Here is a 23,774-nt window from a genome sequence, read left to right on the forward strand (position 1 = left end):
TGCTCTTAGGAGCTCTTGGTCTTCTTTGTCTGGGAGTGGTTTCAGGAGATACTTCCTTAAAAATCACATAGACTGTCTCAGAGATCAATTACCCAATTGCCTTCACTACTGCTGGGGTGTCCAGTACAGGCACTGTGTTCTGCATCACAGGTAGCAGTGGGAAAGGGTACCAGGCAACAGGAAACACCCAGTGGATTTGGTTTTTCATGGAGTTTCCTGTCCTTTTTAATTTTTTTTTGTCTCAAGGCATCGTAATTATGACACCAAACAGCTCCCTCATCTAGCTGCAGAGTAACAAGACTTTCTCTGTTGCTTCTAACTTTTTGGTAGATTTTAGATTCTGCTTTTCTTGCAAGAGAATCTACCAGGCTAAAAGAGAACCAACGAGGATGTTTCCTTTTTCTTGCGGGCAGATGAGACCTAAAAGCTTGGTATCCAGTCAGGAGTAGCTGGAAGTAGCAAAGGTACAGCAGCTCACTGAACCTGAACAGGGAAGGGTCCCACAAGCTGCTCCTCATGCCAGCCCTGGGCAGGATGAGTACCACGTGGCTGGCAGCAGAGTAACCCTTGAGCTTGGAAGTCCCCTGCCAAGGCTGGGCACCTATCGCTACACAGCTGCCAAAATAAACTATTTACTTGGCTGAAGTAACACAGCCCTCTGTAGGATGAAACACCGCAAGGACACCTACCCAGTTGTTCAGTGCCTTTTATCTAAATTGTGCTGAAGGCGGGAATATTATGGTGACAAACTATCTAGCTAAAACACAGCCCAGAAACACTGTCTCTGTTGCCAGCCAGCTGAACAGCTTGTGATCCCATGGCTGCGCGGTAAATGGTGCTGGCAGGGGATGTTCCTTACACCATCCCCAAGGGATGGTACCATTCAGACAACACTATCAGACCAAGAATCTTTCCCACCCCACCCCCACCCCCATTTTCTAGGGATGGCACCTTGTCCCGGATCAGGTAAGTGAAATAGCTGCTCTGTGCTGAGGAGTTCACTTTTTATTAGCACCTGGGCTGGGGCACAGCATAGTCCCTTCCATACCCTGTATGACAAAAAATCTTCATTCACAGTCTTCTTTGAGCCCCCTGCAATAGCCCCAGACAGCTCTGCTAATCCCCAAGGGAAGCTGGAGAGCTTGAGGCACAGGTCAGGGGGATGGGAAGGGACACTACATTTAGGACTGATTGCTGAAGGGTTTGAACGGTTTTAAAACATTGCTGTCTGTCTGTTAAATCCAGCTCTGGCGCCTTAGCTCCCACACCTCAAGAAAGTCTGAAACTTTGCTGTCTAGGTAAGAAAAAGAGGCACCAGACAGACAAGTTGAGACCTTTACCTATGGACAGCTATGGTGGAGGGCTAGCGTTGCCCTAAAAGATGACTGAATCTGTAGGGGAGCTATGTATGTAGCACAGTCAAGGGGCATGTCTAGCACATCCAGCTGTCTCCAGCAGCTGAAAACTCTTGTCTCTGCTCCTCAGCCCACTCTGTGCAGTTTTTATTCCTGAAGCTGTCCAGGTGCTACTATCCCATTCACTTCAGTACCTGCCTTAAAACAGATAGATCCAGATCCTACTGATCCTTGTCTCCCAGGGCACACCTGGTACATAAGGAGAGGGACAGAGAAGCCTTGTGATTAACAAGTCCTGATCAGCAAAGGCTTAAGGTCCCTAAGAAACACTGGTAGATGTAACCCTGCCACAAATCCTGCCTGCGATCTTCAAAAATAACAGAAACACCCAGCCCCTGCTGACTGCATGGGGTTTGTTACTCACGTCCAACCAATGTGACTACAAGCCTCAGCATAGTCCCTTTACCCTTGACACTTCTGTTGGGCGCAAACAATTTTATGCCTCCCCAGGTCATTTGAATGTTCTCAGAGGAATGCAGTCCTGGTCCCTGTGGCCGCTCTGGGCATTGGAGGGATGCTGGTTTACTGGCTGAGGTCTAGACACAAGATCAAGACTATTGAAATGGGCAATGGATGGTGGGGCTCAGATGAAAGACCTCTAAAAGGGAAAGAAGATGAAAGTATCTGTCCCTTCAAGACTGAAACATCTGACAAAGAAATTGAGGTGCCCGTGCCTGGGAGGTAAGGAGGGGCAGAAAGCTGCGAGGTGGAGCCAGTTCATCACCCACCTTACTGCTTTGAGGTGATGCCTTGGGGGCAATAGCCAGCGCAGGTCCGTTAGATGATGCTCTGGCTCACTGCCCTTTATGAATGGGATTTGAGCTCAGATTCACTGCAATGTCTTTACGCTTTCTGAGACCACAGACTCTCAATGCAACCTGGGGCTGCTCCTGCAGAAAGGCCATGCTTTGAGCAGCAGAATTTGACAGCAGGTCTGCAGTGGTGGAATGGGGTGGGAGGGCACCGGGATAGCAAAGGCACCAGTAGGGCAGGACTGAGGGGCTTCCGCAGAGGACAGGGTTGGAAGGGTGAAGAAGGATGGGGTCCTTCCTTCTGTCCCTACAAGCCTGTCACTAATTATCTGGCCAACTAGCAGTCGGTAGCACAGGCTGAGCTGCTTATTCTTCTCTCAGCTGGCAGTGCTGGCAAGTTCCTAGTGCCCAAAACCCTAAAGCGAGTTAGCAGTAAGGCAAGCGTAGAACCCACTACTCCTGGGTGCCCTAGGGGAACTGCTAACCTGTAGAAAAATATATTCTCCATATAAATGATTCAGGAAGTTATACAGAGTATGGCACTGCTTCAGGAGGGCTTGTGGTGTCCCAGAGAGAGACACAGAAGCCGGTGGAGCCAGGAGAGCCTGTTCATGCCTGCCTTAGCATAGGGCACATGCAGGCATCTGGCCAGCCTTGCAAGAGCTCCTGTCCGCAGGACCTGCATCGCCGCCTGGAGCAGGCCCGCTACACACCGCAGCTGGAAGGGGCTGCCTTCCGCTACGGCTTCACCTCCAGCTACCTGCAGAAGGTGGTGGCCTACTGGAGGAACCCGTTTGACCGACGCAAGCAAGTGGAAATCCTGAACAAATATCCCCATTTCCAAACCACCATTGAAGGTGAGGGGGTCTCTGTGGCTTGAGCAGGTCTCACTCTGAAATGCACAGAGAGAATGGGGGGCTTTAAGAGGTTACTCTATTAAGACAACAGTGTGCATAACAGCTTAATGAAGGATCAGTAGTGGAGGCTATGTTATTAGTAACCCTCTATAGATTAAGATCATTGCACAGTGGTGATAAGATTAGATCTGCTTGAAGATGGGCTTCATCTGGCTCTGAACCTGCACTAAATAACAACGAGGTTTTCTTCTGCTATTGCCTTGAAGCCACCTTTGAAAACTGTAAAATTTACCCAGGCCCTGAGGTTGGAATATCCACCACCACCACCCAGTTTAGCCAGGTGAGGTTAGCCAGACTTTAGATAAGTGATCTGCAGGTTAAACTTATATCCTGCGCTTACTTTTTCCATGTTTCTCTTTTTATCACCCACACATTTTGTAATTTAGTCATGTTTTTGCACGTGTCTTAGCTGCATTATGCTATGCATTGAAGTGCAGCTGTACTTATATACTGTAAGACCAATTTCTCAGGAGGTGGATGCTCAGTCTCCTGTGACCCCAGTAACTGGGACTGGGATCAATACCTCTGTCTGTAAGTAAAAGATGAGACACAGGTAAAATACCAGGCATGTCCTTTCAGCTAGGCATCTTCTTGCCATGGGTTGATTGTGTACCTTCTGCTGTGAATGCTAATCACAGTTTTGCCACCCTCCTTCTTCAGAGTTTGGAACAGAAACTGTGATGGAACTAAGGCTTTAATTTATCTGTCTGGATGTGTGGCAGGGATTGATATCCATTTTATCCACGTGAAGCCCTCCTATGTCCCTCACAGTTGAGCTGCTCAACCTCTGCTGATGGTCCACGGCTGGCCTGGCTCCTTCTACGAGTTCTACAAGACCATCGCTCTACTCACAGAGCCAGCTGAGCATGGCCTGAATGAGGGTGACATGGTGTTTGAGGTCATCTGCCCATCCATCCCAGGATATGGCTTCTCTGAGGCACCACACCAGAAAGGTGAGCGATGAAAAGGCGCTGTTGGAATTGCCAGGTTCTTGGAGCCTCAGTCATCCCTGGCCCTCACCAGGGAATGCAGTTTGTGAATGCAGATGCTTGGCTCTGCACTAACACCCATGTGGCTGAGGCTCTGGGGCTGGCTGTGGAGATCTGGAAGGTAATGGTAGCTGGAAACCAGGTCTGCTTTCCACTTTATCCACTTTCCACTGAATTTCCATCTTGTGTTCACTGTATTGCCAAGGAGCAAGGCAGAGCAGCATAGCACACTGTGCCTTTACACAGCAGCATACTCATGTGCCTCTGTCAGACCATGATCTTTGGCCAGGGGATGATACACCAAGACAAACAGGTTTCCTCTGTTTCTCTTTACCTACAGGCTTTGACAGCAAAGCAACTGCTCGGAAATTTCATAAGCTGATGAATAGATTGGGCTCCAAAGAATACTACCTACAGGGAGAAGACTGGGGATCTCTTATTACCACAAACATGGCCCAGATGCTGCCACAGTGAGTAGCAAAGGGAATCAGTGCAGAGAAGGTTTCTCCAGTTCTTACCCTACCTTCTGGCTCCACGGTCCGGGTCCTGCCTTCTGTTTGCCCTGCCTCTCATCGCCTTCTGCTTTGTTTTCTCCAGGGGTATCCCCACCCCTGTGCATTCAGTCATATTCACATGCTTTGCATTGACAGTGGTATTTGCATTCTCACGCTTTCTAAATTTCATAGAATCATAGAAGCATTTAGGTTGGAAAAGACCTTTAAGATCATTGAGTCCAACCATAAACCTAACACTGCCAAGTCCACTGCTAAACCAGGTCCCTAAGTGCCACATCTACACACCTTTTAAATACCTCTACCACTTCCCTGGGCAGCCTGTTCCAATGCTTGGCAAACCTTTTAGTGAAGAAATTTTTCCTGATATCCCATCTGAACCTCCCCTGGCACGACTTGAGGCCATTTCCTCTCATCCTCTCACTTGTTACCTGGGAAAAAGTGACCAACACCCGCCTTGTTACAACCTCCTTTCCTGTAGTTTTAGAGAGCAAGAAGGTCTCCCCCAAGCCCCCTTTCCTCCAGACTAAACAAGCCCAGTTGCCTCAGCTGTTTCTCATAGGACTTGTTCTCTAGACCCTTCACCAGCTCCGTTGCTCTTCTTTGGACACATCTTTCTTGTAGTGAGAGGCCCAAAACCGAACACAATATTCGAGGTGCAGCCACACCAGTGCTGGGTACAGCATCACTGCCCTTGTCCTGCTGGCCACGCAATTTCTGACACAAGCCAGGATGCTGTTGGCCTCCCTTATCTAGGGAAGAGTTGTACAGAGAAAAATGGAGTGCTGTTTGGCTTCTCTTTCACTAGGCATGGAAGTAAGCTCTGCTGCATTTTGATTTGAGACCTCAAGGATCATCATTCTAAATCAGGAAGGAGATAAATTTAAAATTGGCAGGGAGAAAAGGAAGGAGCTCAGCCTTTCAGCAGCTGATCAGTACCACGAAGTATAGGACTTTCCTGGATGGAGATGGCACCAGCTGTACCATTTTTAACTCTCCCAAATTTTTTTGGAAATCACGATAAATGTGAAGGGCTTATGTATTTGGCTTAGTGAAATGCTTCTATTACAGCTCCCGTCAGACTTATTTTCTAGAAAATTTGGAAACAGAAAATGGCTTGATTTAACCTTCTATTCATTAACTTGATTTCAGATCTGTGAATCTTATCTTCGCTGGCAGAGAAGGTTTGAGAAGGATGATTTCCGTGATGCTTGGGGCTTATATACCATGGCTCATAGGCTTTACTAGGGAAGATGTTCGACGTATGTATCCTTTCATCCAGAAGAATATACATGAACTATTGCGAGAGTCTGGATACTTACACATCCAAGCCACCAAACCAGACACTGCAGGTAATGAACCTTCTCTATATCACTATGAACTTTGTATACTGACTGCTTAAGGCGTATAAACACATAGTTGAACAAAAGCCAACCATGTCTGAGAAGCAGTGAATTCTGGTGACTGAATGCAAGACATGGGGACAAGAGCTGTGTAAAAGGAAGTGAAAAGGAACCGCTTAAAGAAAGACGGAGACTACAAATATCACTTTTCAAGGTCTGTTAAATGGCATACCACTTCTCTATGGCAAAGAAACCCTTTGCAAAATGCCTCTTAAAGTAAAGCACAGGACCCTGAAATTGAAGCTTCTAGAAATAAATGTGGGTGAAAACAAGAAAAATAAGCAAGTGCAATGTGAATCTTGCAGAAAGGTAGACACAGCCATAATACCTGAAGCCAGAAGCATGATGTAGTGGGACCAGTAGATAAGGAGTCTGAAGAAAGGTATGGCCATCTCAGAAAAGTTACATGATTTATTTGTATAATATTATCAAAGATTATGGGGTATTCCTTTATTGAAATAAACCCTCATCAGGAAAGACAGCAGAGCTGTCTCAGACTGGCATCAGGTACGGAGACCATAGAAGGAATAGCACCCCATCCTGGCATTTAACTGGAAAAGAGGAAACTCAAAGTGAAACGTCAGCTAATGCCTAGTCTGTTGCTTGAACTGATTGCAATATCAGAGAAATAAAAGGAGACAAACCAGATACCAGGTTGGGGTTTTTTGGGTTTTCTTTTCAAAAGCCAAACAATGAAGACAGCCCCCAGAAAAACAAAGACCAGTATGTCTAGTGTCTGATCAGAAAACTAGCAGAAATGTTTTTAAAAGGAGAATTCATTTACAGGTGATAATATCACAGGGAAATCGTGCTTCAAATATCAGAGCTCTGGCAGGATCAAGAAGCTGTGGACCTAGTAATGGAACATATTTAATTTCCAAAAAAAGTTTTGTTGAGGTTCCTTCCCCCAGTGTTCTTAAAGACATTAAACTGCCTTAAGAAAAAGATTAAGTTCATGGGTTAATAACTAGTTAACATGAGAATTCATGAATATAAATAAGTAAGCAAGTTCCAGGGGAGAGAGAGTATCACAAAAATCTGTGCTGGCACCCGTACCTTTCAATATGATCTTAATTTCTCTACAGATAAAAGTGAATGGTTAAGTGAAAATCTGACACCTATCCAGGGTTTGGTTTAATCTAAAGATAAATGGTTTTGTAACTCTCTGCAGTTAAGTGACTGGTTGATTAAACTGGCCAATAAAAACTGATGTCAACAAAGTCCAAAGCAATTTAAGCAGAGGAAGAAAATCACGATGGGCTCTAGTTTGGTTGCTGCTATGTGAGAGAATCCAAGAGTCAAGGACAGTGCTTTGAAACGTCAGCCAGCTCAGACTTTAAGAGAATCTTACAAACTCTTAAAGAAAGCAAAAAGAGAGTAAGACAAAACACTAAATCCATGATATTTAGAATCTGTTCCACCCCTGTTTCATTAATATATTTTATAATCAAAAGAATACAAGAAGGGGAGAAAAAGAACCCTAAAGTGACCAAGCAGCTTCCCTACAAGCACTGTACATAGTCTAGGACTCTTTAACCTGGAAAAAAAGAAGAGCAGGGATTTTGTAGCACACTAAAATTGTGAAAGGTAGAAAATAAATAGGGGGAAAAAATACATATTCCCTGCTTAGTCTCAAAAAATATCTATATTATCAGTTTAGTTCTCATTAGGCAGGTTTAAAGCAAAGCTACAGTATTTTCACTCACCAGAAGCTGTGGTACCTAAGATGTGTACAGGTTGAATCATTAGTAAGCTGCAAACAAGACTGGTATTTCTGAGCATCCAGTCCATGAAAGTTGAATACAGTGATTCGGAGACAGCTTTCAGCTCAGAAAATGCTCACCTCCAGACGGGTCATATGTTAGCTGGCACATTTTAGCCTGCCCTACCTTTGCTGGTCAAAGCATTTACATGACTTTGATGTGTAGCAAATCACTTTAGGCCTGACAGCACAGGGAAACTGTTGTGCCAATGCACAAACTTACTTTGCATTAAATATGTCCACTATTAAATTGAAATCACATTGTGCATCATCTTCTACGCAGTCATTCAGTGCTAAAGTCACACTAAAATACACTTGAGAGTAGGCAATTCTAAGGATACTGTAAAACTACAGCCTGGAGTGTGGTACAGGAATTTTCCCAAGGCAAGCTCTACCACTGCTGAAGTAATCCCCACCCGTTTTACAGGTTAAAACACAGATATAATATGCTGTGTTTATAATGTTTGTTAGCATTCCCCAAAGGCAGGAGCAGATAGCAGATACACAACACTCCACTGTTGTTTAAATTACATAGAAAGTGAACAGCACTCAGGGTCCCAGTTAGCCATCCTAAGCAGGACAGCGCTCCCAAACAGTTTATCTGAAATTTCTTTTCAGAGTGTAATCCCTTTACATCTGAATTTGCTCTTTCTGCCACACATTACCAAGAAGCCCAGAGGATTTTCTTAACTCCTATTTTCTTTTGTATAGGAATTGCTCAACTTTATAGTGCTGTCAGTTATAGCCAAAATTCCATTGGGGTGAACTTTTCAAGAATAAAGTACTACCAGGGCTAGTAAAACGCACTCTTTACTGAATTCTCATAGAAAACTCTGAAGAATTGATGTAAGTCCAGTTTAACTCCCACTGAAGTATTTGCAATGCCAGGCAACTGCAATGGTTCTCTTCTTCTCTTGAATTAGGTTGTGGACTGAATGACTCCCCTGGGGGGCTTGCTGCATATATATTGGAAAAATTCTCTACCTGGAGAGATAAATCATTTCTGCATAAAGATGATGGAGGCTTGGAAAGGTAAGAAAACAGGTGCTCTTCCATGAGAGGACTCATTAAAAGAATGAGCAATGGTAACTAATGAGGAGATAGGTAAAAGACTGGCCAAAGCTGAATTTTGAGCATGAAAGGTTACACATGACAAGTAGTAGTGTAAACTCACAGCAGACTGCCTGCAAACTACTGCTTCAGCACCGGGCAGTTTTGCTCTGGGCACATGGGTGCCAATTAATTTGCTGCTTGAAAACAAGTGGAGAACAAGAACAACTGTTCTTCAGGGCATGAGCCCAATATAGCGTATTGAGAAACAGCTTCCAATGAAACGTCTTCATCTTTTTCTATCAATAGCAAATACACTCTTGATGAGCTTTTGGCCAATGTGATGATTTATTGGGTGACATCCTCCATTGTGTCCTCAATGCGATTCTACAAGGAGAACATCTCCAAGGACCCTGGTCTAACAGGTGATGCCAGGTAATGAAGTGGTAGGTGTAAGAAAGATTTGCAAATGAGATTGAACCACGTTTGCCTGTATAAACATTTAGATTACTTTAAAACAGCAAACTTAAGTTGTTAAAAAAAATAATCTAAGTTCTTATTTTCTTTTGATAAAAATAGTTGAGTCATTTTTCTTTTGAACCTGTAATTCACACAAAGTAGCTTGTAGCCAAGACAATGCAGCGGACATATCAAACTATATTCAGTCTTGTGTTCAAACTACAGGTCTATATACTTAGTCACCAAACAAATGTGATCTCTGGCTCAGTTCAGTTAAAACAAAACAGAAAATCAGGAGCATTTCCAAGAGAGACGTTTAAACTGAATTAGGAAGCATACGGCTTAGTGGTGGATAAAACTAACGACTACAAGTGTTAAGCACAAACTTGGGGAAGCAATCTGGAGAGCAGTACCTTCTAACAAACCAAGCACCTTCTAACAGCCACTGACTTTAAGATGACTATAAGAGAGGCTGACCAGAAAATGCTGCAGAACGGAATTCCATGTGATTGATCACACAAACAAATAGAAGAGTCTTTTCCTTTGTAGACCGAGCCAGCTTACCTTTCCTCAACTCATTCGTTACGCTGGTACTATAAATTCTAAAGTAAACTTGAGCAGGCTCATTTCTGACTGTCACAAAGAGGTGATGCGTCTTGCCATTTATCGCAAAACTGTAAAACAAGGTAAGTTTAAAAATAGGAAACGTTTCAAGATTGAACCGTGTGCGAAGTTGGCTCTACTTTACGTTTTTGGGTATAATATTCTCATACTCAAGGAGACTCAAATACAAGCAAAGCTTTTCAGCAGAGTACAAACCACAAAATGTGTCGCTGCGGTGAAGCTCTGCCAGCTGACTGTGGCAATTACTAGAGTCAGGAGGTTTTTATAGAATTTCCCCAGGACTTTTTTCAAAAAGGCACTTAGTTAATGTCCTCTAGGTTTGCAGTGTATGTTCCCACAGGGACTGCAGCTTTTTCCTCAGGAGCTAGTACATACACCACGGGTCTGGGCAAAGGAGGTCTTCAAGAACATCATCACTTACTCTTACATGCCACGTGGAGGGCATTTTGCTGCCTTTGAGGGACCAAAGCTTCTGGCACAAGACATCATGCACTTTGTCAGAAAGGTGGAACAGCTGTGAACATGCACTTTAGATACATATACAGAACAGAAGCAAGTTGTTCTGCCACCAGCAGAACCTTTACTTTGAGGGATCAAATAAATCCAATGTAATCACATAGAGAAAACAACATTTCATTTTGATAATCATTACAGTACTAAAATTGTTAATGAAGCTCTAAAGCTTTTCTAAAGAATAAAAGAAAAAACCCCAAAGTAAGCAACTTGTCTTCTTTCACTCCTGGCACCGTATCATTGCTGCACTCATAGTTCAAGTGTAACAGAATACATGAACGGTTTACTGCAGTAACACTGCACTCATCTGGGGAAGAGAGTAGAAAGAAACCAGCCCCTTGATCCTTAGAACGAAGGCTTCTGTTTAAAAGCTTCTTTAAACACTTGAGTGCTAGCGTCTGAAATATGCATTACAAGCAGCTTTGGTGGAAGTGTAAAGGGTTTTGATCTCCTGAGCACAAACACTCCTACGTTCAAGTTATATTTCATTCAAGAGACCAGGAATTACATATTCAAGTGGGCAGCTGCACACAAGGCAGCTTTCTTCATTCTAACAGGTTTTCCCCCTACGGCTAGCTTTAGCAGCTACTACACTATGTAAACAGATGTTTAATGGATAACAAGGCAGAGACAGCGTTCCTAGTGTGCTCCAAGCTCAAAAATACCAACTTAATTTCCTCTTCGTTCTTTATCATTCCATTCCAAATGGTAAAGTTAAAATATGCACCAAGCGTAGCAGGTTACTTCAACCTTTACCCTCATTTCAAACGATTCTTATCACACCATCGTGCAATTTTTGCTAGCAAGAAGCTGCAAGCAACCTTGCTACCAGTAGGCTCGAGTTTCTCTTCAAATGGGATAGGGCTGTTTGGAGCTGTTAAGCTCACTACATTACAGACACTTCTAAGTAGCTGACTGAAGGTTAAGTCCAGCAGACACCTAGTTTTGACACACTGTTCAAAGCTCTCAAGTGTTTCTCACCCTCCCTCCTTCTCCCATTCTGCACTAGACACCAGGCCAGAAGAAAGGGCTCAAGTTCTGCTCCCAAGTAATACCTTCTGACTTTGAACAGGAGTTTGACAAGTAAAGATAGTGCTGAACTTGATCACACTCGCCTCACCGCCTCTTCACATTTCATAAACATTGAAGAGTCTAAGACTTAGAAGTAAAAGCAAGCAAGAAACTAACTTTTATTGTTGTTGTCTTAAGTGAGAACAAGCTAGCATATTGGGACAGGAGTCCTATGCAGGAGCGGGCTGGAAACTAATGGGAGAAACAGCTAGGTATTGTGAAGGAGAATAGGAAAGATAAACATGGTTATCTAGTGTTTAATAGGTGTCTGCACGCTTGTAGAGATATATAGCTATGTAACTGCATGAATGATTCCTGCCCTGAGCCTGGTGGCGCATACAGCTGCGGTTTGTGTCCGGGCTCAGAGATGTAAATAGGGGCTTCTCTGTTTTGGTGGAAGTGTTTCTCTTTGCATAAAAAAAGAGGGAATGAAGGGAATGACCCCAGAGGTATGTTCAGAGAAGGCATGCTATGTTTCGAACTTTTTGACTGAACCAGTTCTTGTTTGGTGTGCCCTTCCACCTATGTATAATGTTAATCCAAAAGAAGATGATACTGTTTACACTTTGAATGTCGATCATTGTCTTTCTGTAGATGCTAATGTAGTAGGAGGCTGTGATGGGAACGTGTCGCAGCAGTTCTTCTCTTATCCGGAATAACAGCAGGGAAAGCATTAAAGAGTTAAATCACCTTGTTTGGTAGGCAGTTAAGCATGTGAGTCAAAATTGCCACTGCTTTTTGTTGTTGGTTCAAGGACATGGCTGTGAGGATTTTGATGGTATGTGCTGCGTGGATTTTAGGCGCCCCATTGCAGCAACATGTTACCAAAATCTGAGAAGATGTCAGCCTTTTGGGGCATCCATTCACTCAACTGGCAGTATTGTTTGTTTGCTGTTACCTTGGTTGCTGTCATGTTTGCAAGGGCCCTGCAGAACATGGCAAACCTGGTACTAGCTGTTCAAAAACAAAAAGGGGAAATTGTAAAATTGTACGGAACAGAGACAGTGGGTTATTCTGACGTTGATAATATGTCTTAGTTGCTTTTTTATTTGTTCTATTACTTATACCTTGTTTTTACTCGTTCGGTTTCAAAGGTTCTTTTTGTGCAACAGGAAGGGGGAGATGCAGGAGCGGGCTGGAAACTAGGACCATGCGTGGCGGTCAGTTTGCTGAGGGGAATGTGCTCGAGCTTGTCTGGACAACAATTAACATGATGAGATGTTTACAGAGCACAGGGGAGTGGGGGACGGATGGCGCCAAGGAAAAGTAACAGCTTGCTGTTAATTGATGGCAGCTAACCACCAATCGGGGATTGCCTAGTATGCAAGGCTTAGCTTCAAGAACCAATCTGTTTCAAACGCGCAGCTTCTGAAAGTGTATAGAAACTCGTGCTTCTGTACAATAAGTTGACATTTGCTTGCATCAAGCTGCGTCCCGTCTCTTCATTCGCCGCAGTCCTAACTTCCTCTGAAGAGGGTTAGAGCAGAAACCACTTGATTTTAGTTCTAACTGTATATCTAACTGACCGTCAAGGCTGTTGGGCTAAAGGTTAGTAAAAAAATAGGAAGACGTGCTTCCCCACTTCCACAGGGCCAATCAATCTCTTTTTGTCACCAGTACAAGACCTCCCAATTACTCAGAAGTCCCACTCTTTGTTTGGGTTATTAAGTAACTGAAATTGAGTTATAGAGAAGTCTAATTTTATCAAATAGATAGGCAAACACTCGAGTACTCACTCAAGCCTGATCAGACTACAAAGGTCTCCTTTTACGGGTAAGAATGGCTATAGCCTTTTTAGTAAAGGCCAAGTGTATTAATAGTCATGTACATTACCCAGAGAGAGTCCCAAGCAATCAGCTAATTTAGTAATGGCCACATTAAAACTCGGGAGGGAAAAGGTTTATCCAGTATTTGCCAGTTCAGCAAGTACACAGCAGGAAAGTTTTACTCCCAACGCGCCAATTAGTCTCCTGTACCATAACTCAGGTCCCCAAAGAATCACTGTATCTTTGTGCAGCTGTGCCTTAAAGGGTAATTGCTTTCAACAGCCATTCAGGAGATGAAAACAGATGGACACGGTTCAACTACAGGAAGGTAGTAGACGCCCTGAATAAAGGATCCAGACAGACAAGAATACACAGTTGTATTTGATAAAGTTATCGCTTAAAGCGGCACCAAAGGTTATTCGATATTCCATTGAAGTTCTACAGAGTGTGGGTCATTCGTGAAAGCCTTTGAGCGCCGCTGGTGCTTGAAACCAGACATAGTCCTCCCAAGTAGAGGTCACATGCTGAGGAGCCGAGGCACTTCTGTTGATGTCTCCATCGCAGGACAAGTTAACAGCTAGTTTCCTCCCTCGAGTCGGCACCTTATAGTTGAGCTTGGGCCGGAACCAATCAACACCACAATCATGGTGTCCTTGGAGCATAACAACAGTGCCCATGACAGGGAGAGCCTTCAGCTCACTGAAGACATCCGCAACAAAGAGCGAGTGAAAGAGCTTGTGAACGCAGGATGCAGTTTTCAGGCTCTCCTCAGCACCGCCCTCACAGATACCCTCCAAGCTGAGCTCATAGAGCTCCTTGGGGCTCATGACATTGCCTCCAAGTAGAATAAGAACCCGAGGAACCAGTGTCAAACTAAACATTATTTCCAAGCGCTGGAACATTTCCTCCAGTTCTGTCAGCACCTGCTGGCACTTCTTGCTTGCCAGGTCCATGGAGGGTGGCTTCTTAATCACATCTCCATCCTGGAAAACAAAGCAAAGAAAGATCACCACATTTCATTATTAGGAAACATTAGTACCCACACACCCTTCAGAAAGCATGGCCCATCCCATCCCTGAAAGTTAAGGAAGGTTCAAGGGTTTATGTGCCTTTTAAGAGATACAGGTACCCACGTACGGAATCAGGAGACCCAAGATGAACACAAATGGCTGCCCTATAGCTACTCAGTTTAAATCTGAACCCCACTACTGAGGAATGTCCACGAGAATTACAAACTCCATATTTTAAAGATCAGCTATCACTCCAAAAAACACCTACCAGCCTTTTTTCTTCAAGTTGTTTGAGTAACAAACAAAGCAGTGGCATGCTTTGAGCACAAAGTGGAACAACAAGAGATAAACAGCAACTTTTTGAGACCTTTAGCCACCTAACCTAAAGGTTTTTTTAGTTGTTTGTGGGTTGTTTTTGTTTGTTTTTTTTTAATGAAGTTGTGGTAACACTTAAGGATACAGCTACAACTGCACTGCACTTTACAAGTGTTTGGCACATGTGAGAAACTATGGACTAGGGTATTGTTTATTAAGATTTATGTTAAGCCCAATGTAAAGGTCAGACAGCAAAAGATATGAAATCGCTTATGCAAACAGCCACCAGACACCGCTTGTGTAAGGTAGGATAACCGCAATCGCTTACACAAACTAAACCAGATACCGCTTGTGCAAGACAAGATAACCACCAGATGTCCAGGAACAGACAGAAACAGGACAAACAACCCCATATAAGGACATATGAGTGAGGGGTCAACTATGGGACGAAGGAGGAAGACTTCTTACTTTGGCCTCAACGACCACCAGGAGGCAGAAAACGACCCCCTAACAACAACCGAAGCATGCGCAGAGTACCTCCACTACTTCATGAACACGGAAGTAAAGATGTATAAAAAGGGACTGTTTGAACTGCTCAGCACGGCAGTTGGTGGAGCGCAGACTCCCCTGCCGTCCAGCGCTGTTTTTGCTCATATTCTACTTGCTATAATTAATAAAATTTTAATTGGATTATGATCCGTTCTGGTCTCAATTTATAACAACTTTTATATTTTACATATATAAAAGAATTAGTACAAGACTACATTTCTTAGACTTAGGTGCAGCATGTAGAAAAAAGTTTCAGCTTGTGTCTTTACATACCTCTTTTGATGTTCTACTCGCTGGCTCAGTTTGAGTTCTAGAAGAAGAAAAAAAGATGATCAGAACTTAAAATAAAGCACTCGTAACCAACATAAAGCCGTGAAAACAGTTTATAAAACCTGAACACCAAAACACTGTGTTCTGATAGTCTTATGAATATGGAAATTTATTTCTATACATAAAGTGTGCTCTCCTGGTACATTCAGTGCAACTGAAATAAAACCCCAAATCCCATTCCTTCTTTGTCCCCAATTACTCTAAGATACAGAATACAGCAGTGCAAGAAGAAGTCCTCACATATTTTCTTTCTGCTCTCTAAGTCTCAAAACTGTGAAGACTGTGCTACAGTTTTCGGTTCTTAAATAGTCAGCCATCCAAATATGAAGGCACCTTCAGGCAATCTGCATAGCCCCACTATCACAAACAGGTACCAGATAGAGCACTTTGGTTTCTACACTCCCCTGACAAAACAAGAACAGTTGTCTGTAGAAAAGTGTTTCTTTGTGGAAGCCCAAGCACTGTGTTCAGGTACCTACTATCCTCTAGCCTAAAGTGACTACCAATAGCAGTAGAAACATCACCTGAAAGCAGTTCCAAGGATTTTCTGTGGTCGAGGAGGCCTGTGTTAAAAAAATAAGAAAAAAAGCCTGGATTACCAGAATTTGCTTTAGGATCATCTTGAACATGCTACAATATTTTAGGAAACACTTATGACACACAAGCCCTTGCCGAGATTCCACATACTCATTGGTCTGTACCTGCATGCTACTCATGAATCAAACATGCAACCGTCCATCAGTTAACAAACAATTCATACATCATCCAAAGCGTCCCACGAGCAGAGGCAACCCAAAGGCTGCTGTGCCGGTCCTGCACAAATAGAAAGGCTCATTCTTCCTGCCACTGCTACACCACCACCAGGCTCGCAAGTACAGCCACGTACCTCCTGAACATGAGGAAGTGCTTTAGATTACCACACCAGGGTTTCTCCATCCATTTGCCTTGAGGAAGATACTACAAGGTGACTAACGCATTTCTGAAGGCCTCTCCACCGTGACACCATGCGTTCAGCATTCCCAAACACTAACGACTCTACCAGTTGTTTCCATAATGTTTCCAGCTGAAGGAATAGAAAGCTAACCTGCCCAATCCATTTGCAACTTTAGGAGAGCAGCGGCATTCATCCCTTACCCCCACGTGCAGGCATTTCTTGGATCTTTGATGCTAGTGGCACCTAGCCTCTCATTTTAGGGCAGCATTCCAACACCAGGAGAGGGTGCCATCCAACCAGAAATGGAGGCTATATTGACAAGACAGCACTAAGCATCCCCACCTAAATTAACCCCCCAAACCAGGCCATGTTTAGAAGCACAGTGCTGTGGCATCCAGAAAGTCTTGGTAGCGCCTGAAAGCACTGCAACACCTCCTGCAGTAATATGCCCAAAGCTTACAGGGGAGCCACATAAATTCAGGGGGTTTTGCTTGCAGATGCTTCATGGGTACAGGATGCTGCTGTACTGTTTGTTTGAGACACGCTGTAACGCGCCAGTACACTCTATTTATTGAGAACTAACATTAGAAAGACATGGCAAAACCACAAGTCAATAATATCTACTAACGGTGGAGGAGAGGTCTGTCTTGAAGAAGCCTTGAAAACATGAGCATTCAAACCATGCTGATGCAGCTGATACAGAACTGAACTGTACGAATACATCGATGACAGCGATAATGCTGTAGTCAGGCTTACATTTGAGTATCTGCAATTGTAATCAGATTCTCTGTCCTCCATAAATCTGAGGAATACAGCAGTAATACCTGGAGCACAGAGAGCAGCTTAGGGTGAAATCAAACTTAGAAAGGTAACTACTAACATTTGGGAAAGTGCTCAACTGCTTTCTGAGCTTCAGGTTTGGAAAAGATCAACTGTTCCTTCACCGTCCTGGCACAAAAGGCAATACGCTTTAGGATGTTGTTCTTTTTCTCTTGCCCGACATAGACATTGTCTTTAGGAATCTAATAGGAAGCACTTAAGAATGAAACTTCTTGTTTGCACGGTTTGCCAGCTGGCCACTCTCAGTCTTTCCTCTGGAGACAGTATGCAGCCCACACACACCCCCCGCTTTGGGGTGTAAGAATACCCTGCCCCCCTCCCCCAAACAAAGGAAGCAGGCAAACACGGAGACTCGGACTGCTGGCAGATGGGAACAAATCACCAGTTCACACTGCAATGTGTCTCTCCGTTTACTCTAAAAGCAATACAAGCAAAAGCATACAATAAGGGATCTCTCTGCATAGAGGAAACAGGATGGAGAACTTGACTCTCAGAAAAACCAAGCCCAAGAACAAACCCAATTCAAACATCTGAACAGTCACCACTGTTGGAGCTTGAATGCCACGTCCCAGCGGGCTGAAAAATCTAAGTCTGCTTTGGGACAGATACATTCAAATCTGCCCTGCCACAACAAAAGTTAACAGCAGCTTTAACAAGAAAGATACACCCTGAATGCCTCCGTAAACCAACAGCCACAAAGAAGGTGAACACACTGAAACCCCTCCCAAAGAACACAACGCGTTATGGCTACTTACCCAAGGTCTGTTTTGCCGGTAGCTTTAACTCCTCTAACAGGGACTCCCCTAACAGTTACCGATGAGTTCCCCGGAATCAGGGCATTATCATCTGTGTATTCTGGAAACAACATCAATACAGAGAAAGCATCAGTCAGTTTGTAAGAGTGATATTAACATGTCGTCACGTAGCACTTCAGGGAATCCCTTTACAGATAGAAAAGCAACATTTTACACACAGCGTCATGCTTTCATCATCTCACGGTACCTTTCCAGAAATCTTCAGGTCTGATAGTCAAACACAAGCAGCAAAATCTTTCCCATTTTTTTGGAATCGTTTCAACGCCAACAGCAAAATGGTCTCTAAAGTCACTACAGCAGTGTCTGCTAAAGCATGAGGTTCTTTCCTGATCTAACTTTCATTGCTTTTGCTCCTGTTAGCTTACAAAACCCTAGAACATGTCTCTATAATAGCGAGCACGGAAGAGGACACCCCCACCCTGCCTCCCACCTTTTCAAACACATCCCAACCATCCATTTTGCCTTCCCACCATCTTCAAAGAGAGTCCACCATCTCTTTTTTTTCCCCCCAGTGATGTTTAAAATCCTGTTTACTTTCAGCTTCTATTAGCATTGCTTCTATTATGAGATTTCTGTGATCACGCGGCCCGGAAAAATCTGAACAATTGGCCATCTTCACTCAAGGTTCACTGAAGGGTCTTTCCAAGATCATGTCACCATTTAGTCAGGACTCCTGCACCAAGTTATAAAACCCACGACCGTATCTCCACAGGGAAGATCTCCAAGAACCCCCTTTAGGCAGAACATCCTGGCCGAGTTCTTTCCTTCATCTTCTGAAGGTGACTTTAGGCACGCAGATGCTGTTCAACAAAAACGGAAATTCACGGTTATGTATAAAACCCCAAAATCTGGCAGACACGTGTATGACACTGAAATGTATTCCTTAGCTTTGCTCTGACAACCACTGGGGGATTTTTGCATTTCCACAGGGAAGACACCCTTACAGAAGTTCCAGTAAGTATCTGTGTCACAACCTGTACATCTGCCTCTACCTGCATGTCTATCTCTACCGCCGTGTGACACGCGACCCCGTAACACCCCCAAGACCCCTAACACCGTGCTGTTAAGTCTCCTCACAGATACTCTCCTGAACATACTTTACCTATCTGTAGGTAAACAGTGTGTTTAGGTCCAACCACTGGAAAGGCTGGGGCCAAAGTTACAGTTACCACATGTGGCAGGCATGTCATCCTGTTTAAGTTTTAATACAACAAACAGGAAGAGGGAAAACACCTATGAGTACACATTGTAAAGAAAAGACTGTTGAGAGAATGTCACAGAACCACAGGAAAAAAAGAAAAAAACAAAACAAAACACCCGGTAAAATTTGAATGTTTAAGGAATGGAAATGGTTTCCAAGTCTTTTTATTTCTGTCATATCCCAAAGTCTTTAATCACATGCAAGCTTTGCCAGATGGTAGATTACCAAACTGAGACAGCACGCTAAGTAATACGAAACCATTACCGTCTCTGAGAATCAAGCACCATTTCTGAGATTCAAAAGAACTTAGGGCTTCTCGAAGAACATTTTTAGGTATATTCACCATAAGTGATCTGCCATAAAACTTCAGTATTGCCCTGACACCGTCTAACACGCAGTACCAGGAAAAAAATGCACCGTTTGAAAGAAAAGAAGAAATGATGCCCAATAGCATCTGAATGAAAATGTCTTTGGTGTAGCAAAGAAGCTGTATTGGCAAGAAATGCCAAGTATACTTTAGACAGAACGCTCGTCTACAAGATGGCTTTCCAGGGTCTGCATAGATTCCCACTCACAGATACACTCTTGATCCCAAACGTTGCTACTGAGCAGTTTCTGCAACAGCCAAGCACCACTTTTCCAATGCGGTGGAGTAAAAGTAGCTGAAGACAAATTTCAGTCACCAAACCCACTTTTTTCCCCTTCAAATTAGCCATCCACTCCTTTTCTATCACGTTCAGCCTTCTCTGCCGGCTTTCAAAGAAATCTGGCAGGTTTGTGATTACAAGGCATTGTCCCACATTTCCTTATCGTTTTACCTAGAAGGGTCCCAGAAACCAAACCTCTTCCACGCGCGGTGTCGCCCATCGACCCCGTACGCTGCTGTGCCTGGCTGCGCACACAGCCCTGACGCCAGCTGCCAGCGCACAACCACGGAAGAGCAGCTCTGAGGCCCCAGCACAAGTCACCGCTGCCGGCCGCGGCCCAACCGCCTCACTGGCCACCTGCGCCGCCGCCAGCCGGCCGGTCCCCGCATCCCGCGCCCGCTGCCCCCACGCACCTTCCATGGTCTGGGCGTTGGTGACCTGCAGGTCGCAGTGAGTTGCCTTCAGCCTCTCGCGGCCCATGATCTGGCGCCTGAGGTCCTGTCACCGCCAGGCTTTCAACACCTGCTCTCCCCTCCTGTACCCCCCAGGCCTGTCCCCACCTACTGTCCCCTCCTGTCACCCTCCAGGCTGCCATTGCCTGCTGTCCCCTCCTGTCACCCCCGGGCTGTCACTACCTGGTGACATAAGCTACATAAGTTAAAAAAGAAAATAAGAAAAAAAAAAAACCAAAACGAAAACCTGCTTTGGTGAACACCAAAACACCCGTGACTTTCTCAGACTCTTCACTACCCCACATGTGAGTCAAGGGACAGGGTCTCCTAAAGGCTCTTTGCGGGCACTTCCTGAAGACACCCCCATCCCCCACCCCCCACCCCACCCTGCTTTTCTACAAGTGCACAAAGAGGTTAAGAAGAGTTTCATGTCTAAGTTAAAGGAGGCAGTTTCTGAAATTAGCTTAGGTGAAAAAAACAAGGTGGTGTATTCATGGATTTTCTCCTCTGCAAAGCCATGAAGAAAACATGAAACGCACTCCCCAAAGGCAAAGGAGCAAACTGAGGGAGAGCAGCTCATTGGCACCTTTCAGAGCTTCAACAGTCTGGAGAAACGGGGAAAAAAACCATACAAAGATAAAGAGCAGCCAAGATGCACTTTTATAAAATGCACATTGGGGCCTGTTCCAGATCTCAGAATGACTTTCAATATTGCTTTGCATGACTATTAGACCAAGGCCTAAAGTGCCGTGATAGCTTCTGCTTGCCGGGGCATGGTAAGATCACTCAAACGAGCGACAAGGTAACAAGTAAACACCAAAGGCAATAGCGGAGCTTACCGTTTCCCTCCACTGGCGACCAGCTGTGCAGTAAACCAGCTTAACCAGCCTCCCTAAGAATGGCTCTAAAGTCGCTGAAAAGGAAAAAAAAGAAGGTAAGTCCTTAGCCTGGGATGTAAAGGCACCATCTTGGCTCCCAGGCAGGTGGCACTGATGGCCCAGCAGGGTCATGTCCCCACGTTCCAGGAAAGATAAAAAAAGTGCAGGACATGTTTGTGGGGTGGGTTTGATGCATCCTTTCCGTTTGCTGAAAGCCTGAGGAAGGATGTATTCCACGGTAGGACCGGTGGCACTTTAGACCTGAGGTTAAAATAGTGCTGCACTTCAGTGACGCTCCCCAAGCTGCTTTCACCACCAAAGAGAAAAAGATTTGCTCTCTCCAGTATGGTGGGAATGATACCATAAAGTCGGTCAGGGAGAAAAACCCTCTAAGACTTGCTTGCAAGTTTCAGAAGGCCGGCATTCTTTATGGCAGTGCTGGGAGCACGGGGGAATGTTTCCTCTGAGCGTGCTCACCCAGTTCCTCGAGGGTACGCACTATGGACAGCAGAGCACTTGCACACTCATAGCGCATTACACATGCATTTTCAGTCAGGCACGGGATGGGTTACAAGTTGCTTGCTTTAATGCAAACGAGCACACACCCTCAGACAGCACTGCTGAGGTTTTTTACTAGCTCCCCGTGCTCCCCAGGCGGGGCCTTGCCCTCTCTCGGGGGGCTATCTGAGTCAGAGGTCACGATCTCCCCCCACAACAATTACCTTTGTCCGAATTCCAACCAACATTCTGCGGATCGCAGCACTCTATCGGCTTGTCTCCTCCTGCGACCACAACGTCCTCACCCAGAGGCTCTTTCTGCATCACCGAAGAGAACGCAGATCTTTCCCCCATGCATTCTTTGTTCCCCATCCTTCCCAAGGCTGACTCCCTGGATGAGAGGTCCCTTAATTCGTCACTTCTAACAGCTTTAGAGAGTCAGCTTGGCCTAACCTTTGTGCGCAGGTGTGTTTAACGTAGAGCTACACACCAAATCAGAGCGTGGCAACTGGGGAGCTCAGACATCTTGTCCCTTTGCCGAGCCAGCAGCTTCCCCTTAGCAGAATCCCTGGACATAAATGTATATACAGTGGAATCTATACAGTGGCATCAAACGTCCCGCCAGACACCACATCCGTCCCTAAAATCCTTCCCCCCAAACAACCCTGAAAGACTTCCCTTGACACCCTCCTCCACCCCAGGCTGTTCCTGAAATCATCCCCCACCTCCACCTCCCCGCCCTGGCCCTAAAACCTGTTCCCCCAGACCCTGGTGCAGCCCTCCCCCACCCTCGGTCCGTCCCTAAAATCCTTCCCCCAGATCCCCGGTCCTTCCCTAAAGGCCTTCATCAAACCTCCCGTCCGTCCCTAAAACCCTTCCCCCAGGCTCCCCACTCTGTTCTCTAAATAACACACACACCCTCCACACCCCCCCACCCACACCCCCCACACCCCCATACCCAGGTTTACCAATACACACACACCCGCCTCCTCAAACCTCCCCCACCCCCCATACACCCACTCCCACAAACACACATCCTTGCCCCACCCCCCACCCCCACACACCCCGCTCCACCCCTAAACACCTTCATCGATTCCCACCCGTCCCTCCCTAAACCCCTTCCCCCCGCCCCCTCCCCTGCCCCCGTCCCTCTGTCCCTGGCATGGCCCAACTGCCCAGCACCACCAGACCACTCTGGCCCAAACACCATAAGGCAATGGTTCCCACCTGACAATAGCAAGTCGAGGAACATTTTTTTTTTTCCTAAACAGAGAGAGTTTTACTTCGTACGCTGCCGACTACGCCGAGTTATGTTTTGCTGGCTGACTGGATACACAGCAAAGCTGAACTCCACATCAAATATAATCAAATCTATCAAGTATATCAAATAATGGAATATATCAAATGCAGTTTCTTATATTGCAATAAGAGAAAATAGCATGCAATATGATAAAAGGAACCAGTAGCAGTTACTGTGAGCGATATGATAAAAGAGCAATAGGAGCGAAGCATCCATTTGTTATCCCAAAGTGTTAACGTGACTAAGGAAAGGAGACATCACCAATTCCCACCCCAACAACACCCAGGCCCACCCTTCGGCTGGGAGCCCCCTTGCAGCCAGTGCCAGGAGTCTCTCGGGAACTGGGAAATTCCCCTGGGGAAGGTACCAGGAAGGAATTCTCTCGCTGCTTCCCACCGTGCATGGTAGCCATGTGAGGCACAGCACAAGAGTTCTGCTCCCTGCTTTCTCTGGTGAGGAAATTGACACAGCACATTTACACCCATACAGAACCAAAAAACATGGCTTGGGAAAGTGCAGGGCTGCTCCCCTGGAGAGGGTTCGAGGAAGGAATTCTCTTGCTGCTTCTCACCCTGCCCTGGCAGCCGTGTCAGGCACAGCAGAAAAGTTCTGCTCCCTGCTTTCTGTGGTCAGAAAACTGACCTCTTTTCCTTGGCAATAATGCACAGCCCAAAAAACTCACCTTGGCAAAGTGCAGCAGTGCTCCCCTGGAGAAGGTTCCAGGAAGGAATTCTCTGGCTGCTTCTCACCCTGCCCTGGCAGCCATGTCAGG

At 45.2% G+C, this 23,774-nt stretch overlaps 3 protein-coding genes across 3 annotated transcripts; 2 read left to right on the forward strand and 1 right to left on the reverse strand.

Annotated features, from left to right (window-relative positions):
* Positions 1-204: 204 nt before the first annotated feature.
* LOC308057377 (epoxide hydrolase 1-like) lies at positions 205-3,859 on the forward strand (the record flags this gene model as incomplete). Its single annotated transcript, XM_080411492.1, has 4 exons — positions 205-966; positions 1,866-2,079; positions 2,844-3,024; positions 3,807-3,859. Exons 1-4 carry the CDS (start codon positions 833-835, stop codon positions 3,857-3,859), a joined length of 582 nt encoding a protein of 193 aa, XP_080267618.1. The 5' UTR covers positions 205-832.
* Positions 3,860-5,240: 1,381 nt separating this feature from the next.
* Positions 5,241-12,437, forward strand: LOC308057371 (epoxide hydrolase 1-like). The gene is given in 5 exon segments (XM_080411488.1): positions 5,241-5,937; positions 8,674-8,782; positions 9,110-9,235; positions 10,201-10,234; positions 10,236-12,437. Coding segments are annotated over 5 exon segments (594 nt in total). The 5' UTR covers positions 5,241-5,780; the 3' UTR covers positions 10,404-12,437.
* Positions 12,438-13,685: 1,248 nt separating this feature from the next.
* On the reverse strand, positions 13,686-14,236 carry LOC308057370 (MAD2L1-binding protein-like; the record flags this gene model as incomplete). Its single annotated transcript, XM_080411487.1, has 1 exon — positions 13,686-14,236. Exon 1 carries the CDS (start codon positions 14,184-14,186, stop codon positions 13,686-13,688), a length of 501 nt encoding a protein of 166 aa, XP_080267613.1. The 5' UTR covers positions 14,187-14,236.
* Between the last annotated feature and the right edge of the window lie 9,538 nt (positions 14,237-23,774).

This window comes from Falco punctatus, assembly GCF_963210335.1.
Source record: "Falco punctatus genome assembly, contig: scaffold_28, whole genome shotgun sequence".
In the NCBI taxonomy this organism is placed as follows: Eukaryota; Metazoa; Chordata; class Aves; order Falconiformes; family Falconidae; genus Falco; species Falco punctatus.